Raw genomic sequence first — 17,459 nt, 5'->3', positions numbered from 1 at the left:
GTCCAGGTGTAGGAGTCGTCTCCCTGGGTCCTGTCCTGGTGGAGTCGCTGGTAGGCAGTTGGACTCACAATCCAAAGGTCGTCAGTTCGAATCCCGGGGTGGATGGAAGCTTAGGTGTAAAAAGAGGTTTGCAATTGCCTCAACAATCAAGCCTTCGGACACCTAGTTTCGAGTAGGAATCCCGTAATCGGGAACGCCAAGGCAATGCTGTAGAGCGAATAATTTGATTTTTTTTTTATCACTGTCATCTTGGATTTGAAAATTTTAAATCATTTTAGAGTAGTTTATGGGTGATACTTAAGCTCGACCATCCAAAATAAGACAACGATAAAATATTTTAGTAATAATTTTTTCGTGATTGGATTATCCGAATTGATTTTTTTTCGAGGCCTTCGAATAATCGAGTCTGGACATTAGAATAGTGCCCTACTCATCGATGCCTCTGTGCTCTCTTCTTATGCTAAATATATAGGAAAACCAGTAAGTTTAGTACAAGAGAGCACACAAAACATTTATTTCAATATCGAAAACATTTTTCATGATTTTGAAAACATGCGTTGTTTCCGAATTCATCGCGAAAATTTTTCGGATCCGCCGACCAGATTTTGTTCCGTGCAGCAACATGCTGATACTTTTTGGTAACGGTACCTTGCAAAGTTATGGAAATGTGTCCAACAAAATTAAAATTGATTCAGATCAAAAATTACTTCAGTGGCTTCAAGAAGGCAATAACCGGCACATGCTGATTCATTTTGGTGCAGAAATTCGTTAAATTAAATTCAATACAGAGCATTTTAGAATTATGATCAATTATCTTGGAAAAGATCAACAGCTTCACCTTATAGCAAACACTTAAAAAACATGAAAATAACGTTGACTTTAATTCACCAAAGGTTTCGAAAATAAATCATTTGGTATTTTTACCCCTAAATAAATTTCGAAAATAAAGCATTTGGTATTAACCCCAAAACATTTTTGTTCATAAAATAATATTGTACTTAAAATAGTGTACAATGCGCCTCCACCACTCCAAAAGTAACAAAAAGTATCCTATTTTGAGAACCACTTGTCGCTCTCCCCCCATCTGTCACACACACCAACACAACAAAGTGTCAACCCACACCCACACATCGACCCAAACGGAAGGAAAACAACATTTTCCTCACAACCGCGGAAAAGCTCTCATCTCCTCACTTGGTCTGGATCACGCTTTTGATACAAACACAGACACAAGTGTCGCCCCCGTTCGCTCTTTCTCGCGTTCCCTTCGCCAAATTTTCTCACTTGCGCTCGGGGTGAGGAAAATTCACATATTTCTAAACTGGGCCTGCATCAAATCGCCGTCACTCTCGTCGCTACTTTTCACTGGTGCTGACCTGTCTCTAGTAAGAGCTCTCGTCGCGGAAACCACTACTACTACTGCTGCTGCAGGAGGAAGAAGACCAGCTTTGGTTATAGATTTTTCACTTTCTGGTCTGAGGGGAAAAATGTGGATTTTCGCGTGAAAATCGTACGAATTAGTGGCGAAAAGTGAGTTTCGATTGAAGTTCGAGCACTTTTGATGGCGGAAGTGAACGGGAAAGTGGAAAATTAACGCTGCCTGCTACGACGATGATGGAGTGGAAAATGGGCAATCTGCCCCATCACTAATGTCGCATTGCAGATGTTGAAGGTTGGAAAATTGGAAAATCTGGTTTTTAACTAGTCTGTCGCTTGGAGTGATTACTTTTGTGGTTTTTTTATGAATAGTTTATTGAAGAGGCATTCAGGTGGATTCATTGTTTTATGATTCGAAGGAAAAGAAATGTCCTTTTCGTGAAAATTGATGTACCAAGTGAAAAGGCCAATGTGACGTTTGATGACGCATCTGGTCGAAGAAAAAGGGAACAAAAGTATAATAAAAGGAAATGGTTTTCGCTTAAAAATTATTTGAAACTTCTTCAAAAATAATTTAAATTGTTTACAAGTATTTTTTTTTTCAATGTTGGTGAAAATCGTTCCCTTGACCCCAATTGCTGTTTCAATCGATTGATTGGAAGGCGAAAAATGAAGCATTTCTTCCGAATCAGTTCAAGTGATACGTCCATTTCCAGCGATGTTGTGAAGTACTAAAAATCTTCCCATAACAAAAAAGAAATGAAGCTACTGAAGTGGTGATCACTTAATTGATCAAACCGATAAGCTAGAGTGAGACGGGCCTTCAACTCGAAAATGGTGCTGTGAAAATCACAAAATTTTGCTGCAGACTGGTGGAACTGGTGGAAATCTACAATATCAGAACGGAGCTGCAACACCCTAGGATAATCAATTTCAGCATACAACCCACAATTAGCGATACATCAAACATCAACGACCAACACGATGGATAGAAAGCATTGGATTTTAATACCCTTAGGTAAGGCGACCCCACGAAAGTGGAAAATTTCTCCCCCGTCAAATTATCAAACCTCCCCATTTCACATAATCGCCATCAATCGTGAGATAAAAGTCACTTGGCGAGTGTCATCGCCATCAAACTCACTTCACTCTCACAAGTGAGAGCGTCAACTTTGCTCACTTCATCGAAACGTACTCAAATCAAACCAAAACATATCAAAAATGAGACGACGACTGCGAGAGGAGAGGACAATAACAGTTGCGTTTGTAAACAAATGCCACGCGGGAGTTGATTGCAACGGGGACGCGAGACGAATTTTGGACGCGCAAATGCCAGACAGGAAGTGACTCGAGACAAGTGCATGCTTACGAGATGTTTTTGTTTTAGCTTTTCGTTCATTTAATTTGGTTAAATGCGAAATTGTTTAATCTTACTATCATTACTTCTAGAATAGAGGATTGTGATTTAGGGTTTTTCAAGCTGATATTTTTTTTTTTTAACTTATGGGAGCTGTTATTTAAGTTTATGAGTACATTAACAAAAAGTTTCAATGCCTGGTCGTATTTTTCGTCTAATTTTTCAAAAGTTCCAATCTACTTTAAAACCCGTGGCGCAATGGTTGTTTTGAAAAAATAATCTAGATTTAATTTATCTGTCATAATTTTCAATATAAAAAATTATAACTAAATTTTAAGGATTTTTCAAGAATTTTATGGTATTTTTTTTATTTATCAAAACTTTTCTACCGTTGACTAGAAAGAATCAGCACTCTCTGATAAGGAAAAAGTTTTTTCTAATTATTAAATTTGAATATCAAATATCGATGCTTCAAAATGGAACTTAATAAACTCCTCAATCTATTCTAATAAAAGGTGGGCAAATCCTCTCTTTTTTAGGAGCCGCTCATTTTCATTCGCTCATTAAATTGAGCGGCTCTTTTGATCAACTCTTTCACATTCTGATTAAATCGTGAAAGTCTAAAAATTATAAAGTTTAATCGGGCAAGAGGGTTTAATTTTTTTTTCCTCAAAATCTCGTTGGCTGTTTGCAGATATTTGATAAAATTTTCCAAGTTAAGCCAATTGAAATGCTGAAATTCGTTTTCAGGTAATACTTTAATGTATGACCAGTTGGACGATGAAAAGTATTTTAGTTTGTTTAGAAAATCACTTATAGAATTTCAAAGAAAGGGAGCGGTCGTGGCTGAATGGTTACGATTTTCGCTTTATAAGCGAATGGTTCTGGGTTCGATACCCATCTGCTCCCAACGAGAAAGTTCTGGACTCATTGAATTTGGAATTAATGAAAAAACATGAAGCTCACGGCGGGGTTCGATCCCCTGTCCTTAGGATTGGCAAGCAAAATGCTTTCCATTTAACCGTGGAGCATTGGTAGCTTGAGGAGGAATTAGACTGGTATAGTTGAATCCAAGAATCCAAGAATCGGACAAAGAATCAAATTGAATGCAAGCTGAACATCAGAACTCAAACAAGATTGTATGCAAGGTTGCAAGCGCAGTTGAAATTGAATCTAAAAATACCTCGCTATAAATAGCCTGGGCGACTGATAGAATTCATCCAATAAGTGATGAGAAGAATTGAAAGCTTTCCCATTAGAAATGAGAACACACGAAGAATTCGCACAACAATGCAAAACGGTCGTTACCACTCGCCTAGGGTGGCTCCTCAGACCATTCACCTTCCCAAAAACCGTCCAACTCCAAGCGAAACTTACTTGAGGATACCGTGGAGATTTTCCCTTAATACTCTGAAAAAAGTGGAGCATCAACAATTCCCGTCTTCCAAATCCCCTATCCTTGTCCCTGGTGCGCGGTGGAGATGGGAGCGGCCGGCAATGGACGGCTGCCATGGTGATGAGAATCTGGTTCAGGTGGAATTGGTTCTATTCCCAATTATCGATTCCTAGGCAACTTGGGCTTAGACAATCATCACATCACATGGCGAAAATCCAGTCTGCAATCCGCTAAAATCACCGTCTCCTAGCGAAGCGAAGCGAAGCGAAGCGAAAATCACTTATAGAATTTCAAAGAAAACCATAAACTGAAATTTTTCGTCTAATCAAAACAAACCTATAAATCAGAATATTGAGGAATAAAAAGGCTTTTACACTAATCCCACTTTGCCCAATGTGTATATTCTTTAAATTTAAAGGTTATTAATTTCTACATATACCGTAGAATCATACTGACTGTGGTAGAGAAGTGTTAAAAGTACCTCAAGAAGAACTTTTCACAACATTTTGAAAATTGCAAAAAGTTAGTGAACTATAATTAAGAAAATGTTGTTGTCATTATTTTAAACATCTCAAGGTGTCATGATTTTCTCAATGAACATGATTTTGAATGCAAATGCTTTTTCGGATTCCTTGGACAATTTTCCACTAGGAGAAGGTTAAATAAGTTTGTAAACAATAAATAATATGTGTTTTTGAAACACAATAAAAAAAATCTCGAAATTTATAAGCAATTTCAGTTGAACAAATATCACGAAAAATGTGAAAACTTGCGATTCATGCTTCCAATTCAGTATAAAATGCTTTATGAATCGATAATTTTATAAACAAAACAAGGTTTAACAAACTTCAGACAAAATTCCGACTTTTTAACAATTTTACCTAAAAAGCTAATACACTCAGTTAACTAAATAACATTGATTTTAAACATCTTAAATAAAATTGTAACAAGAAAAACTATGACTATCAAAGCCACCCCGGAATTTGAATTAAGAATTTTTAACGTAACTATTTTTATAAACACTATTGAAAAAACTTTTTTTCCAAAATAGTGCATGGACTTTGTGTGGCCTATCCCAGTACATGTTTTAAAAATAATAATCATGAGAAAAACCTTCTTTAAAACCTTTTAAAAAAAATACAAAAATTAAAAAAAACTGATGATTTTTTATACAAAAAACACAAAAATATATTTATCTTTTTTGACAATGAACTTTTTGAAAATCGGCTTTCGTCATGCACACAGGACTGGTTTAACGAGTCTTCACCAAAATGTTGAGCCGATTTGGTCAAAGCAGTATTGAGATATCGTGGCACCCGTTTTTTTAACTGCTAACTTCAAATAGCTTTATTTCGGCAATGATACAACCAAATGTCATAAAATTTGTTTTGTTAGTAGAAAAAAAATATATTCCGATGCCCTGAAAACAGTTTTTAAATAAAATTAAGTGTGTGCTCATACCAACCTTTGACTTTTTTGCCGATTTACTTTTACATTACCCTTGAATAACAAAGGGTAGCGCCTTTTCTCTATGGTAACGCTTAGTGCTGCCACCTATTAGTAGTTCAAATAATCATGTGAAAATAGCACTGAGCTTTTGCGAAAATCACTTTAACTTGTCAAAATTGTTTTCTAGCAACGCTATTAAAGGACTTCACTAAACTTTTTTTTTCAATTGGGTCTTATGGGACCCCAAACCAGACTGAATGAAACAAACCCGGGCATATTTCGTTCAATCAGTGCTGAGATATATCTAGGAGGACTATTTTAGAAGTTCATATTTTGATTGAAATCTGTTAGCTCTGAAATAACTATTCAAAATGGTGTAAACCTTAGATATGAATAAACAGTGTTAAACACCTTCAAGTTATTGTTTACATTGAGTATGTTAGTTATTCAAGTAAAGAAAAATAAACCCTACATTGCATTCCTCTTTTAAAAATATTCGCTACACAATTGGTACAAATTGGAAATTAATTTACATTTTACTATCATTTTTTTACGCTTCAAACCCCCTTCCAACCGAAAGCGATCATAGTTTTGTTTGTTCAGTTAAGTTTATCGGACAACTGTTTCCCATGTAAGTTCATTTCCTTACGATATCTACGGTGTGTTTCATTTCCCTATATGTTAAGTATATAATGTTGAGCTAGCTTCTCGTTTTCACTCTAACGACCGTTTGATTTGGCCAGCTTTGCTAACACTTATCTTTAGCGTATCTTTAACGAACTTGTTTGATAAATTAAGCCGGACAATGCTAGGTACCCTCCATCTACCCTGGACGATTCGCCTGGTTCATCTCCGACCATGAACACACAACTGAAAGCTTACGCTAACTTTACTAACCTCTGCAAATGTCGTAACTTTCTTTCTCTATATTCCCAACTTGCTGTCGCGCGCAGTGCTAGTAGGAGTGTTTTGGTATTGGATACCGCAGGTGTCAGCCGAGTGCCAAAGTAAGCTAGTTTACTTAACCAACTAATTGTCCCGGTGCAAATGTGTGACACTTTTTGTTTTGTCCTACCGTTTTACGTTCTTAGTTTGTAGTGATTTTTTCTTTCTCTATTTTTTTTTCGGGGATGAAATTTTGTTGGCTTTTTCCTTAAGTTTGTTTTTTTTTGTGTTAGTAGTAGAACAGAAGTGCATTGTTTTGTAACGTGTTTTGTAGAGTTAGATATTGATAATTCTTGTTCCCATTCACTCCAGGTTACGAACTATTCCGTGTATTTTAGCATATATGAACACTGAACAGTGAAACAGTATCCGTATCCGTCGGCCGTGTACAAGCCATAGATTCCGTAATAGTTGGAAGAACGTGCCTGCCAATTGTCATCCAGGTGTTAAGTGTGTGCTATTGGCAAACGGTCGAAAATCCGTTGAACACTCTACTCAGGGACACTTTTTTTTAAATCGCATGCTTTTTTCTTGACATCTAATTGCATCTTTTTTTTCCTCAACTTATTTACACCTTTTTTGTTGTGTTTTACCTATAATAAGTATAAGTAGTTGCAGTTTTTATCTCTTTTCAAAATTTCTTAATACGCGATTCGCGTTTTAATATAGAATAGTCCGCGAAATAATGAGATCTGTGTAAATTTGCCAAATTTAAGCATTTCTATTTCGTTAAAAGCGCAGCAATATGGAAGCAAAATAGTTATAGCCGCGTAGAATGAAGCGTAACTATGTACGCGATAGTATGTTCGATTGAGCCGGAAAACAAGTGCAATAATCTGACAATTTGAACTATTCCAAGGCAAATCTGGAGCGTGAACGGAGTGTGTCACTGTATGCAACCACAAAAAAAACATTCACCCACCCTTGTGTGCAATAATGTATATGATTTCCACTGTTTCCCCAGGGTAACTCCCCCCAGTTGATGTCTTTGTTGGTATTTTTATGTATCCCGTAAAGAGAAATTTTTGAAATTTAGTCGCCCAACTTCAAATGCACCCAATTCTAACAGTTTCTCCTTTTCTTCCAACTTTAAAACTTCAACCAACGAAACAACCCTGACACAAACCGAAAACTTCCTCAACTCAACGCCACCCACAAAAGCACGATCAATTTACTGCTACGAGTGCGACAGCTGGACGGACGCCCGATGCAAGGACCCCTTCAACTATACGGCCCTCCCGCGGGACCAGCCCCCCCTGATGACGTGCAACGGATGCTGCGTGAAGATGGTGCGGCACTCGCGAACACGTAAGTATCGACTTGGACGTATCGAAAGTGTTTGTATTTGTCATGCCATTGATGTATTATAATTTTATTATTATTTTTTTTAGTTTAATCTATACATTTATGTTAACCCTTTAATGATTATTTTATTTGATCGATGTAATCCTTTGTTTTCTTTTAACATTTTTAAAATATATTCATGATTCATTTTTGTTAAAACAGATACTTTGTTTGATCAAAAAGTTGATCTTTCACAGAGTTATATTATTGCAAGAAAATCAAAATTACCAAAAACAATTATAGCTAGATAAAATGTAGTTCTAAAACTAGCTTTGAACCACCAACTTCATGATTAGGATTTATAAGCTTGCTTATTTGAGCAGTTAGTCTAGAAACCTGGCCATGAGTTTTATTATTATGTTTGGATTTTGCGCAAACTGTGTGGTTGCCTTCCCTGTGACTTAAAACATTATCTATTTATTTTATTTTTTTATATAAAAATCTGTATCTTGAGAAAGTATCATTCAATCGATTTGGTTTGGTGTCTTTGGCAAACAAAGGTTTCAATCAGGAATCAAGTAAAAAATCGGGAAATTGATCAATTTGATTTTTTTTATTTTCAATATTTTTTGTTTGTTAAGACAACGCAAAAGGCATCTTTGGGACTCCTCATGATTATGCCAAAAAAAATTAAACCATAAATTGTTGTACCTAATTGAAAAGTACACAGAATACAAATTTGAATTTTGCCTGTTTGAATTTTTAATTTATTAGTAATACTACCTAAAAAATGTGAAAAAATGTAAACTTGATGAAAATTTATCTGAAACTGACAACCAGTTACTTGTGTAATATTACACTTTTTTTTGCAAAAAATCTGTCACCATTCCCTGATGAAAATTACCGTCATTTTTTTCTATGTACTATGTAATTTATAAAGGGCATCGTTTTTGCAAAATAAATTTTCGATGAATGTTCATTTTTTTCAATTTTAAAAGCGGAGGAAAAGTATACTTAAATAAAACTAAATAAGGCTTTTACAAATTTTCTACAAAAGTTTGTAAAAAAAAATTTCAAACTAAAAGTTTTCAACTTTTTTCAATCAAAAAGACATTATAGTTTGTAACAGTTACAAACTACTTATGAAAAAATCAAACAATGAATACATTTCAAATAGTCCTAAGGCCAAAAGCGCGGATGAAAGATAAAATATGATTTAAATATATTATTCTAAATTAAAAATGATCGGTTTTGTGTCTTCGGCAAAGTTATAAGAATTCAAGAGGATTATTCAGGAAAAATGGTACATGATTTTTTTTATTAGTTCTTGGGGAAAAAACACAACTTTAAGCCATACAAACGTATGGACAAAAATGTTGCCGTTGAGCTATGTTTTTTTTAAATAGAAATTTTTCTCTAAAATGGGTGTAACATACAGTAAAAAATGTGTAAATTTGGAAGGTTGAATATTACCTCTTTAATGATGTAATTTTACCTCAATTTAGGCTAAAAAAGTGACATTACAACAGAAAAGTGGTAAAATTACACATTTTTTCTGACATAAAAGTTGTACCCCTTCCCAGATGTAATATTTCCATGATTTTTTTCTGTAATATGGTATATTTTGATTCCTAAATTTTAAAAATATTGTTTTCGAAAGGATAAAAAAATCACGAATGTATTTTTTTTTAAGAATATGACATATCATGATTTTTTTTTATTGGAAAAACTGGGGTTTTCAGTAAAAATTAAAATTATAACGATAAAAAAACGATATCGTGAAAACGGTGCACTTCATCAAACAATCTGTTAAGAACTTTTCGATTTGCAATCGAATTCGAATGATTTAACATAAAAAAATGAATTCAAAGTTATGGTTTTGTTGACCTCTACAACATATAAAAAAAACACAAAAAAATGAGATTTAAAAAAAACTTAACAAAAAAATCAGCATTTTTTCGTGTACCATTTATTCCTGAATAGAGCAATTCTCTACGAAAACGGTCTTTTCTTCAATTTTAAATTTTGTATTTTTTAATCCGGCTGAAACATTTTCGGTACCTTCGGTATGCCCAAAGAAGCCATTTTGTATCGTTAGTTTTTCCATATAATTTTCCATACAAATTTTACAGCTGTCCATACAAAAATGATGTATGAAAATTCAAAAATCTGTATCTTTAGAAGGAATTTTTTGATCGGCAAAGTTGTAGGTATGGATACGGACTACACTGGAAAAAATGATACACGGTAAAATTTATTTGGTGATTTTTTATTTAATTTTTTGTCACTAAAACTCGATTTGCAAGAAAACACTATTTTTATTTTTTTTTTTTTTTATATGAGCAGTTCTCTAGGATTTCGGTCATTCGATTTTTTTTTGTATTTTTTAATCCAACTGAAACTTTTTTGGTGCCTTCGGTATGCCCAAAGAAGCCATTTTGCATCATTAGTTTGTCCATATAATTTTCCATACAAATTTGGCAGCTGTCCATACAAAAATGATGTATGAAAATTCAAAAATCTGTATCTTTTGAAGGAATTTTTTGATCGATTTGGTGTCTTCGGCAAAGTTGTAGGTATGGATACGGACTACACTGGAAAAAAAAAACACGGTAAAAAAAATTGGTGATTTTTTTATTTAACTTTTTATCACTAAAACTTGATTTACAAAAAAAAAACACTATTTTTAATTTTTTTTTTATATGTTTTAGAGGACATAAAATGCCAACTTTTCAGAAATTTCCAGGTTGTGCAAAAAATCATTGACCGAGTTATGAATATTTTAATCAATACTGATTTTTTCAAAAAATCGAAATTTTGGTCGTAAAAATTTTTCAACTTCATTTTTCGATGTAAAATCAAATTTGCAATCAAAAAGTACTTTAGTGGAATTTTGATAAAGTGCACCGTTTTCAAGTTATAGCCATATTTAAGAGACTTTTTTGAAAATAGTCGCAGTTTTTCATTTTTTTAAATTAATGCACATGTTTGCCCAGTTTTGAAAAAAATATTTTTGAAAAGCTGAGAAAATTCTCTATATTTTGCTTTTTCGGACTTAGTTGATACGACCCTTAGTTGCTGAGAAATTGCCATGCAAAGGTTTAAAAACAGGAAAATTGATGTTTTCTAAGTCTCACCCAAACAACCCACCATTTTCTAATGTCGATATCTCAGCAACTAATGGTCCGATTTACAATGATAAAATATGAAACATTCGTGAAATTTTACGATCTTTTCGAAAAAAATATTTTCAAAAATTTTAAATCAAGACTAACATATCAAAAGGGCGTAATATTGAATGTTTGGTCTTTTTGAAATGTTAGTCTTGATTTGAAAATTTTGAAAATATTGTTTTCGAAAAGATCGAAAAATTTCACAAATGTTTCATATATTAACATTGAAAATCGGACCATTAGTTGCTGAGATATTGACGATAGAAAATGGTGGGTGTTTTGGGTGAGACTTAGAAAACATCAATTTTCCTGTTTTTAAACCTTTGCATTGCAATATCTCAGCAACTAAAGGTCGTATCAACAAAGTTCGAAAAAAGCAAAATATAGAGAATTTTCTCAGCTTTTCAAAACTGGGCAAACATGTGCATTAATTTAAAAAAAATGAAAAACTGCGACTATTTTCAAAAAAGTCACTTAAATATGGCTATAACTTGAAAACGGTGCACTTTATCAAAATTTTACTAAAGTACTTTTTGATTGCAAATTTGATTTTACATCGAAAAATGAAGTTGAAAAATTTTTCGACCAAAATTTCGATTATTTGAAAAAATCAGTATTGATTAAAATATTCATAACTTGGTCAATAATTTTTTGCACAACCTGGAAATTTCTGAAAAGTTGGCATTTTATGTCCTCTAAAACATATAAAAAAAAATTAAAAATAGTGTTTTTTTGTAAATCAAGTTTTAGTGATAAAAAGTTAAATAAAAAAATCACCAAATTTTTTTTACCGTGTTTTTTTTTCCAGTGTAGTCCATATCCATACCTACAACTTTGCCGAAGACACCAAATCGATCAAAAAATTCCTTCAAAAGATACAGATTTTTGAATTTTCATACATCATTTTTGTATGGACATTTGCCAAATTTGTATGGAAAATTATATGGACAAACTAATGATGCAAAATGGCTTCTTTGGGCATACCGAAGGCACCAAAAAAGTTTCAGTCGGATTAAAAAATAAAAAAATTAAAATCGAAGAAAAAAGACCGATTTCGTAGAGAATTGCTCATATGATTTAGAGGACATCAAATGCCAACTTTTCAGAAATTTTCAGGTAGTGCAAAAAATCATTGACCGAGTTATGAATTTTTTAATCAATACTGATTTTTTCAAAACATCGAAATATTGGTAACAAAAATTTGTCAACTTCATCCATTTCATTCGATGTAAAATTAAATTTGCAATCAAAAAGTACTTTAGTGAATTTTTGATAAAGTGCACCGTTTTTAAGTTAAATACATTTTTAGGTGACTTTTTTGAAAATAGTCGCAGTTTTTCATTTTTTTAAATTAGTGCACATGTTTGCCCACTTTCGAAAAAAATATATTTGATAATTCTTTAAACTTTGCATTTTTGAACTTTGTTGATATGACCCTTAGTTGCTGAGATATTGCCATGCAAATGTTTAAAAACATGAAAATTGATGTTTTCCAAGTCTCACCCAAACATCCCACCATTTTCTAATGTCGATATCTCAGCAAGTAATGGTCCGATTTTCAATGATAAAATATGGAACATTCGTAAAATTTTCTGATATTTTCAAAAAAAATATTTTCAAATTTTTTAAACCAAGGCTAACATTTTAAAAGGGCGTAATATTGAATATTTGGCCCTTTTGAAATGTTTGTCTTGATTTAAAAATTTTGAAAATATTTTTTTAAACAAAGATCGAAAAATTTCACGACTGTTTCATATTTTAACATTGTAAATCAAACCATTAGTTGCTGAGATATCGACGTTAGAAAATGGTGGGTTGTTTGGGTGAGACTTGGAAAACATCAATTTTCATGTTTTTAAACATTTGCATGGCAATATCTCAGCAACTAAGGGTCGTATCAACAAAGTTCAAAAAAGCAAAATATAGAAAATTTTCTCAGCTTTTCGAAAATATTTTTTTCAAAAGTGAACAAACATGTGCACTAATTTTGGAAAAGGAAAAACTGCGACTTTTTTTCAAAGAAGTCACCTAAAAATTAATTTCACTTGAAAACGGTGCACTTTATCCAAATTTCACTATAAAGTACTTTTTGATTGAAAATTTTATTCTACATCGAAAAATTAAGTGGACAAATTTTTGCGACCAATTTTTCGATTTTTTGAAAAAACAGTATTGATTAAAAATTCATGACTCGGTCAATGATTTTTGGCACAACCTGAAAAATTCTAGAAAGTTGAAAATTTCTAAAAAAAATGTCCTCTAAAATATATCAGGAAATAAAAAAAAATATGTTTTTTGTTGCAAATCAAGTTTTAGTGACAAAAGGTTAAATAAAAAATCATCAATTTTTTTACCGTGTATCCAGTGTAGTCCGTATCCATACTACTTTGCCGAAGACACCAAATCGATCGAAAAATTCCTTCAAAAGACACAGATTTTTGAATTTTCATACATCATTTTTGTATGGACAGCTGCCAAATTTGTATAGAAAATTATATGGACAAACTAACGATGCAAAATGGCTTCTTTGGGCGTACCGAGGGCAACAAAAAAGGTTCAGGCGGATTAAAAAATACAAAAACTAAAATCGAATGAGAAAATTCACTCAAAATATACAGATTTTCGATTATTTACGTACCATTTTTGTATGGATAACTGCCAAAATTGTATGGAGCCTTGGGTGAACCAACGACACAAAATGGTATATTTGGTCATAGAGAAGGCCCCCAAAAAGTTTGAGCTAATTAAAAAAATATAAATGAAATCCATTCCCAGATTTGGTGGATAATTGCTCAAATTATAAGAGTACCTCAGGAAGCAGTTTTCATCACATTTCGAAAAGTTTTAGCTTTTAGCTTCTAGACAATAACAAAAGCATAGTTTAGATTAGAATTTTACATTTTTAAACTTAATTTAACACATTTTAATAAAATTTTCATGTTACAATCACAATCTTTTTCCTGTTTTCTTATTTTTGTCGTTGAAACAAAACTTTCAGCTCATTTTCTGGTTACTTGTTACATGAAAGTGTAAACCTGATAACGATAATAATATTCATTTCTGTTTTTTTTTTCTCTTCTCTCCACCTGTATTTTGCGCTTGCTGAAATCAACGTTCTACGTGTTGGATCCAATTTTATGTTTTTCGTTATTGTTTTTGTTTTTTTTTTTCTAAACTTACCCAAAAACATATTTCAATTATTCACCCCAAAACCATATAAAATATTCCAGCTTATGAAGTCGTCAGACGAATGTGCACATCTCAGTTACAGATAAACTTGTTTATGGTAGATCATGTGTGTATGATGGAAAGTTCAGGCAATGGCCATATGTGTTTTTGTGAGGAAGATATGTGTAACGCAAGCCCCCCCAGCTTGCTGGTCGCCAAGCACTTGAATGTGAAAATGTGTATCACGAGCGTACTCGCCGTCATTTTGCTGAATACCGTCCAGCGAGTATTTCGGTAAACCGCCAACCGATTCCGATTGTGAAAGTCGAGCCAAAATCCAAAACGAACGAAAAAAAAGTCGTTCGAACAAACTAGGAATCATGACAAACGACAAAAACCGCTCGATTTTTTCGTTTTTCTACGCAAAAGTTTTTCTCGCTTTGCTCATTGCAGGTGGTTTGCGGTGATTGTGGAATTTCTTACAAATCATCCGATCTACAGCCCTGAAAAACAACCCGTAAATCATTTAGCCACTTAACAAAACCATCCCTCGAAAGACGCGAACTCATGCTCAACCCTACTATTATCCTTATTATTTATCATGTTGCGAAAATAAAATCGATGATGACCATTTGAATGAGTCTAATCGTCGAAAATTTTGTTAACATCACTAATCGCTATATGAGGTAGATGTGTACCTTAGTTTCATCTGATCAATACCCAAAAGTGCACAGTGCTGGCAAAATGTGTTATCTCTTTGAATTCCTTAATCGTCCTCGTCGTCCAAGAAAAACGTAAAACAGAACGACTCCATCTGTCAGAATCCGATACCCAAATTTCATCAAATCGCCCCAACTCCTCTCTTTTAAGATAACGTTTCCCATTTACGTATATTAGTCAAACTCCCTCTCTTCATACAACCTTCATAAAGGAAACCTAAGTAACTGCATGATAACCAAACTAACGTTCAAATTCGTATTTTTCTTTTATTTTCTTTAATCCAACCTACTAACTTAACCCTAATCTCTCTTAAACTCTCGAATCCAGCTATAGAAGTTTTCACTCCTATTACAACCTACAATTAAACCAGTTTTTTCCCTAGTTGAATGATTTCACACGTTCCATTTGTTCATAACATAGACTTAGATTATCTATTATGCTATCTAAAGAACGCAAGAGTTTCTTTTTTTACTGAGCAGATTTATTAAATCCCCATTTTCATCTGTAAAGAATATTCGCTAGTTTCTTGGTATTGTTATTATTCTCAGTAATTAGATTAACACTCATGCACTAACGAGTGTAGTGAAAAAGCTTTAAAACATTGAGCAAAATTGAGCAAACGCTGGAAAAACACACCCACTGTAAATAGCTAGAGTTATCATTTTCTACACCATAAGCTGAGCTAATGGTAACAATAAAGCATCACAGAAATAGTGACGAGCATGAAAATATCATACACTTTTATCAGAAAACAGGTAGATAGTAAGTCATGAAATACAATAATCTCGACTTAATTGGGTTGTTGGTAAAAATTAGGTGCTAACGGTTCATTATGAAATTATTTTAATTGCAAAATAAACACTTTGAAATTTATTTATTCCTAAAACAAAACAAAACTTTAAATTAAAATCAGTAACATTTAACTCTCAAACCGAGAGTAAAATGCTCCTCACAGTTTTGCAAGAAGTCAGAAACTGTTAGCACCTTATTGCGGAAACCCAAAGGACAACAACGCGTAGACAGATTAAACAGATTCCTCCTAAAAATATTCTAAATCAGAGCTATACAAGAGGAAACAATCACACATCGAGCATGGAACGAGTAGCACACCCTCAAACACTACGCTAAAACAGAAAAAAAACAGTTGCGAAACTTTCACTTAAATCATTGCATGCGTTGATTTGTTTACCATGTTGACAGATTATTGGGAAATGTTTCATCGGTCAACTTTGACAAAGATGGCGTTGCGTGAATCTGAGGCGTAACGTCATGATTCGAAATCCGGACACTTAGTAGCATATCATTTTTGTTAATGCTGGCAAAAAATCATGTAATAAGATGGAAATGTAGAAATATCATAAGGATGTAGTACAAACAGTCAGTTTCAAGAAAATGCATGCAAAACATGTCTTTTCTAACAATTTTTCATCAGAATTTTAAAATTAAAATGACTTATTGTGCTTCGAATTCCGGACACTGATAAAAAATGATTCGAAATCCGGACACTTTTGCTTCGAATTCCGGACACTCGATTTTGCTTATGAATCGCACAAATTTGGACTGAAATGTTAGTGAATGGCATTCTTTAGGTCTCAAATATGCTGTTAACATCAAAACAATCGATGGTTTATATGAAAATTAGCTGGAATTTAAGGAAATCGAAACCATAAATTTTTGCTTTGCCTTCCCAGTGCTTCGAACGCCAATGAAATATTTCAAGTGAAATGTTTCGCATTTTTGGTAAACTTATAATTTTATTGTATTTAATTGTTTTGGCATTAACTACAGCGTTCAAACAAACTTTAAATGAAAGTTGATGTTGGAATTCATCAAATAACACAGTTTTGACATTCATAATGCGAACTTATATCCAAATAATTGATAAAACAAGATGACGTGTCCGGGTTTCGAATCATGACGTTATCGTCAAATAAAAAATTTTGGTGGATATTTTTTTATCATTTCATCGGTTAGCACATATGTTAGTCTGACATTTAGCAGTCTGATGTTGAATTTTATTCGAATGGGTACTTTCAATCTTCAAAAAGGATACTTTTTTTAAAAGTTTAACCGGCGTCACCCTTTTAAAAGGGTATGTCAAAATCAGTACATTTTCGATACCATTTTAAAGGGTGACGACGGGTGAACTTGAAAAAAGGATACTTTTTACTTTGAGTGTATTGTGTCATATGTCAGACTGAAATGTTTCGTGTAAATTTTCCGATGAAATATTTCAACTGTTTAAAAAAAATGTGTTTTTACCAATACCCCTCTGCTGTCAAAGTAAACTGATGAAACAATATGATAGAATACACCAAAATGTCAAGATTCGGGATTACATTGTTCCATCTATTAAGTTAAACAAGCTTGAAATTTGTTCAAACGCCATTTTGTACATACAAAGAAACAACCAAAGAGTACACTTCTAACTAAAATCCAACCAGTTTGGAGCGATCCAGAGTGCATCTGCATTTGCATGACCTTTTCAAATTTCACAACCTCACAACTTTCACCCCCAGATAAAAAGAGGAAATTTTGCGACAATAGCCCCCTCATGGTGATATAGATAGAAAAAAAAGTGTATATTTTG

At 33.2% G+C, this 17,459-nt stretch overlaps 1 protein-coding gene across 6 annotated transcripts; it reads left to right on the top strand.

The window, feature by feature from the left end:
- The first annotated feature begins 1,330 nt into the window (after positions 1–1,330).
- Positions 1,331–16,257, top strand: LOC6036453 (protein quiver). 6 transcript variants are annotated; one of them, XM_038258464.1, is made up of 5 exons: positions 1,331–1,672; positions 2,070–2,395; positions 6,160–6,210; positions 7,686–7,832; positions 14,212–16,257. In XM_038258464.1, exons 2-5 carry the CDS (start codon positions 2,362–2,364, stop codon positions 14,445–14,447), a joined length of 468 nt encoding a protein of 155 aa, XP_038114392.1. In that variant the 5' UTR covers positions 1,331–1,672; positions 2,070–2,361; the 3' UTR covers positions 14,448–16,257. The 6 variants fall into 6 exon arrangements, with proteins under 6 accessions (XP_038114392.1, XP_038114391.1, XP_038114390.1 ...); XM_038258463.1 differs by lacking the exon at positions 6,160–6,210 and adding an exon at positions 6,533–6,586 and having other exon boundaries at positions 1,332–1,530; positions 2,094–2,395; XM_038258462.1 differs by lacking the exon at positions 6,160–6,210 and adding an exon at positions 6,533–6,586 and having other exon boundaries at positions 1,332–1,530.
- The last annotated feature ends 1,202 nt before the right edge of the window (positions 16,258–17,459 follow it).

The sequence above is a fragment of the Culex quinquefasciatus genome, chromosome 2 (genome assembly GCF_015732765.1).
Source record: "Culex quinquefasciatus strain JHB chromosome 2, VPISU_Cqui_1.0_pri_paternal, whole genome shotgun sequence".
Taxonomy (NCBI): Eukaryota; Metazoa; Arthropoda; class Insecta; order Diptera; family Culicidae; genus Culex; species Culex quinquefasciatus.
The sequence above is the reverse complement of the archived record's forward strand: the minus strand, read 5'-3'. Positions and strand labels throughout refer to the sequence as shown.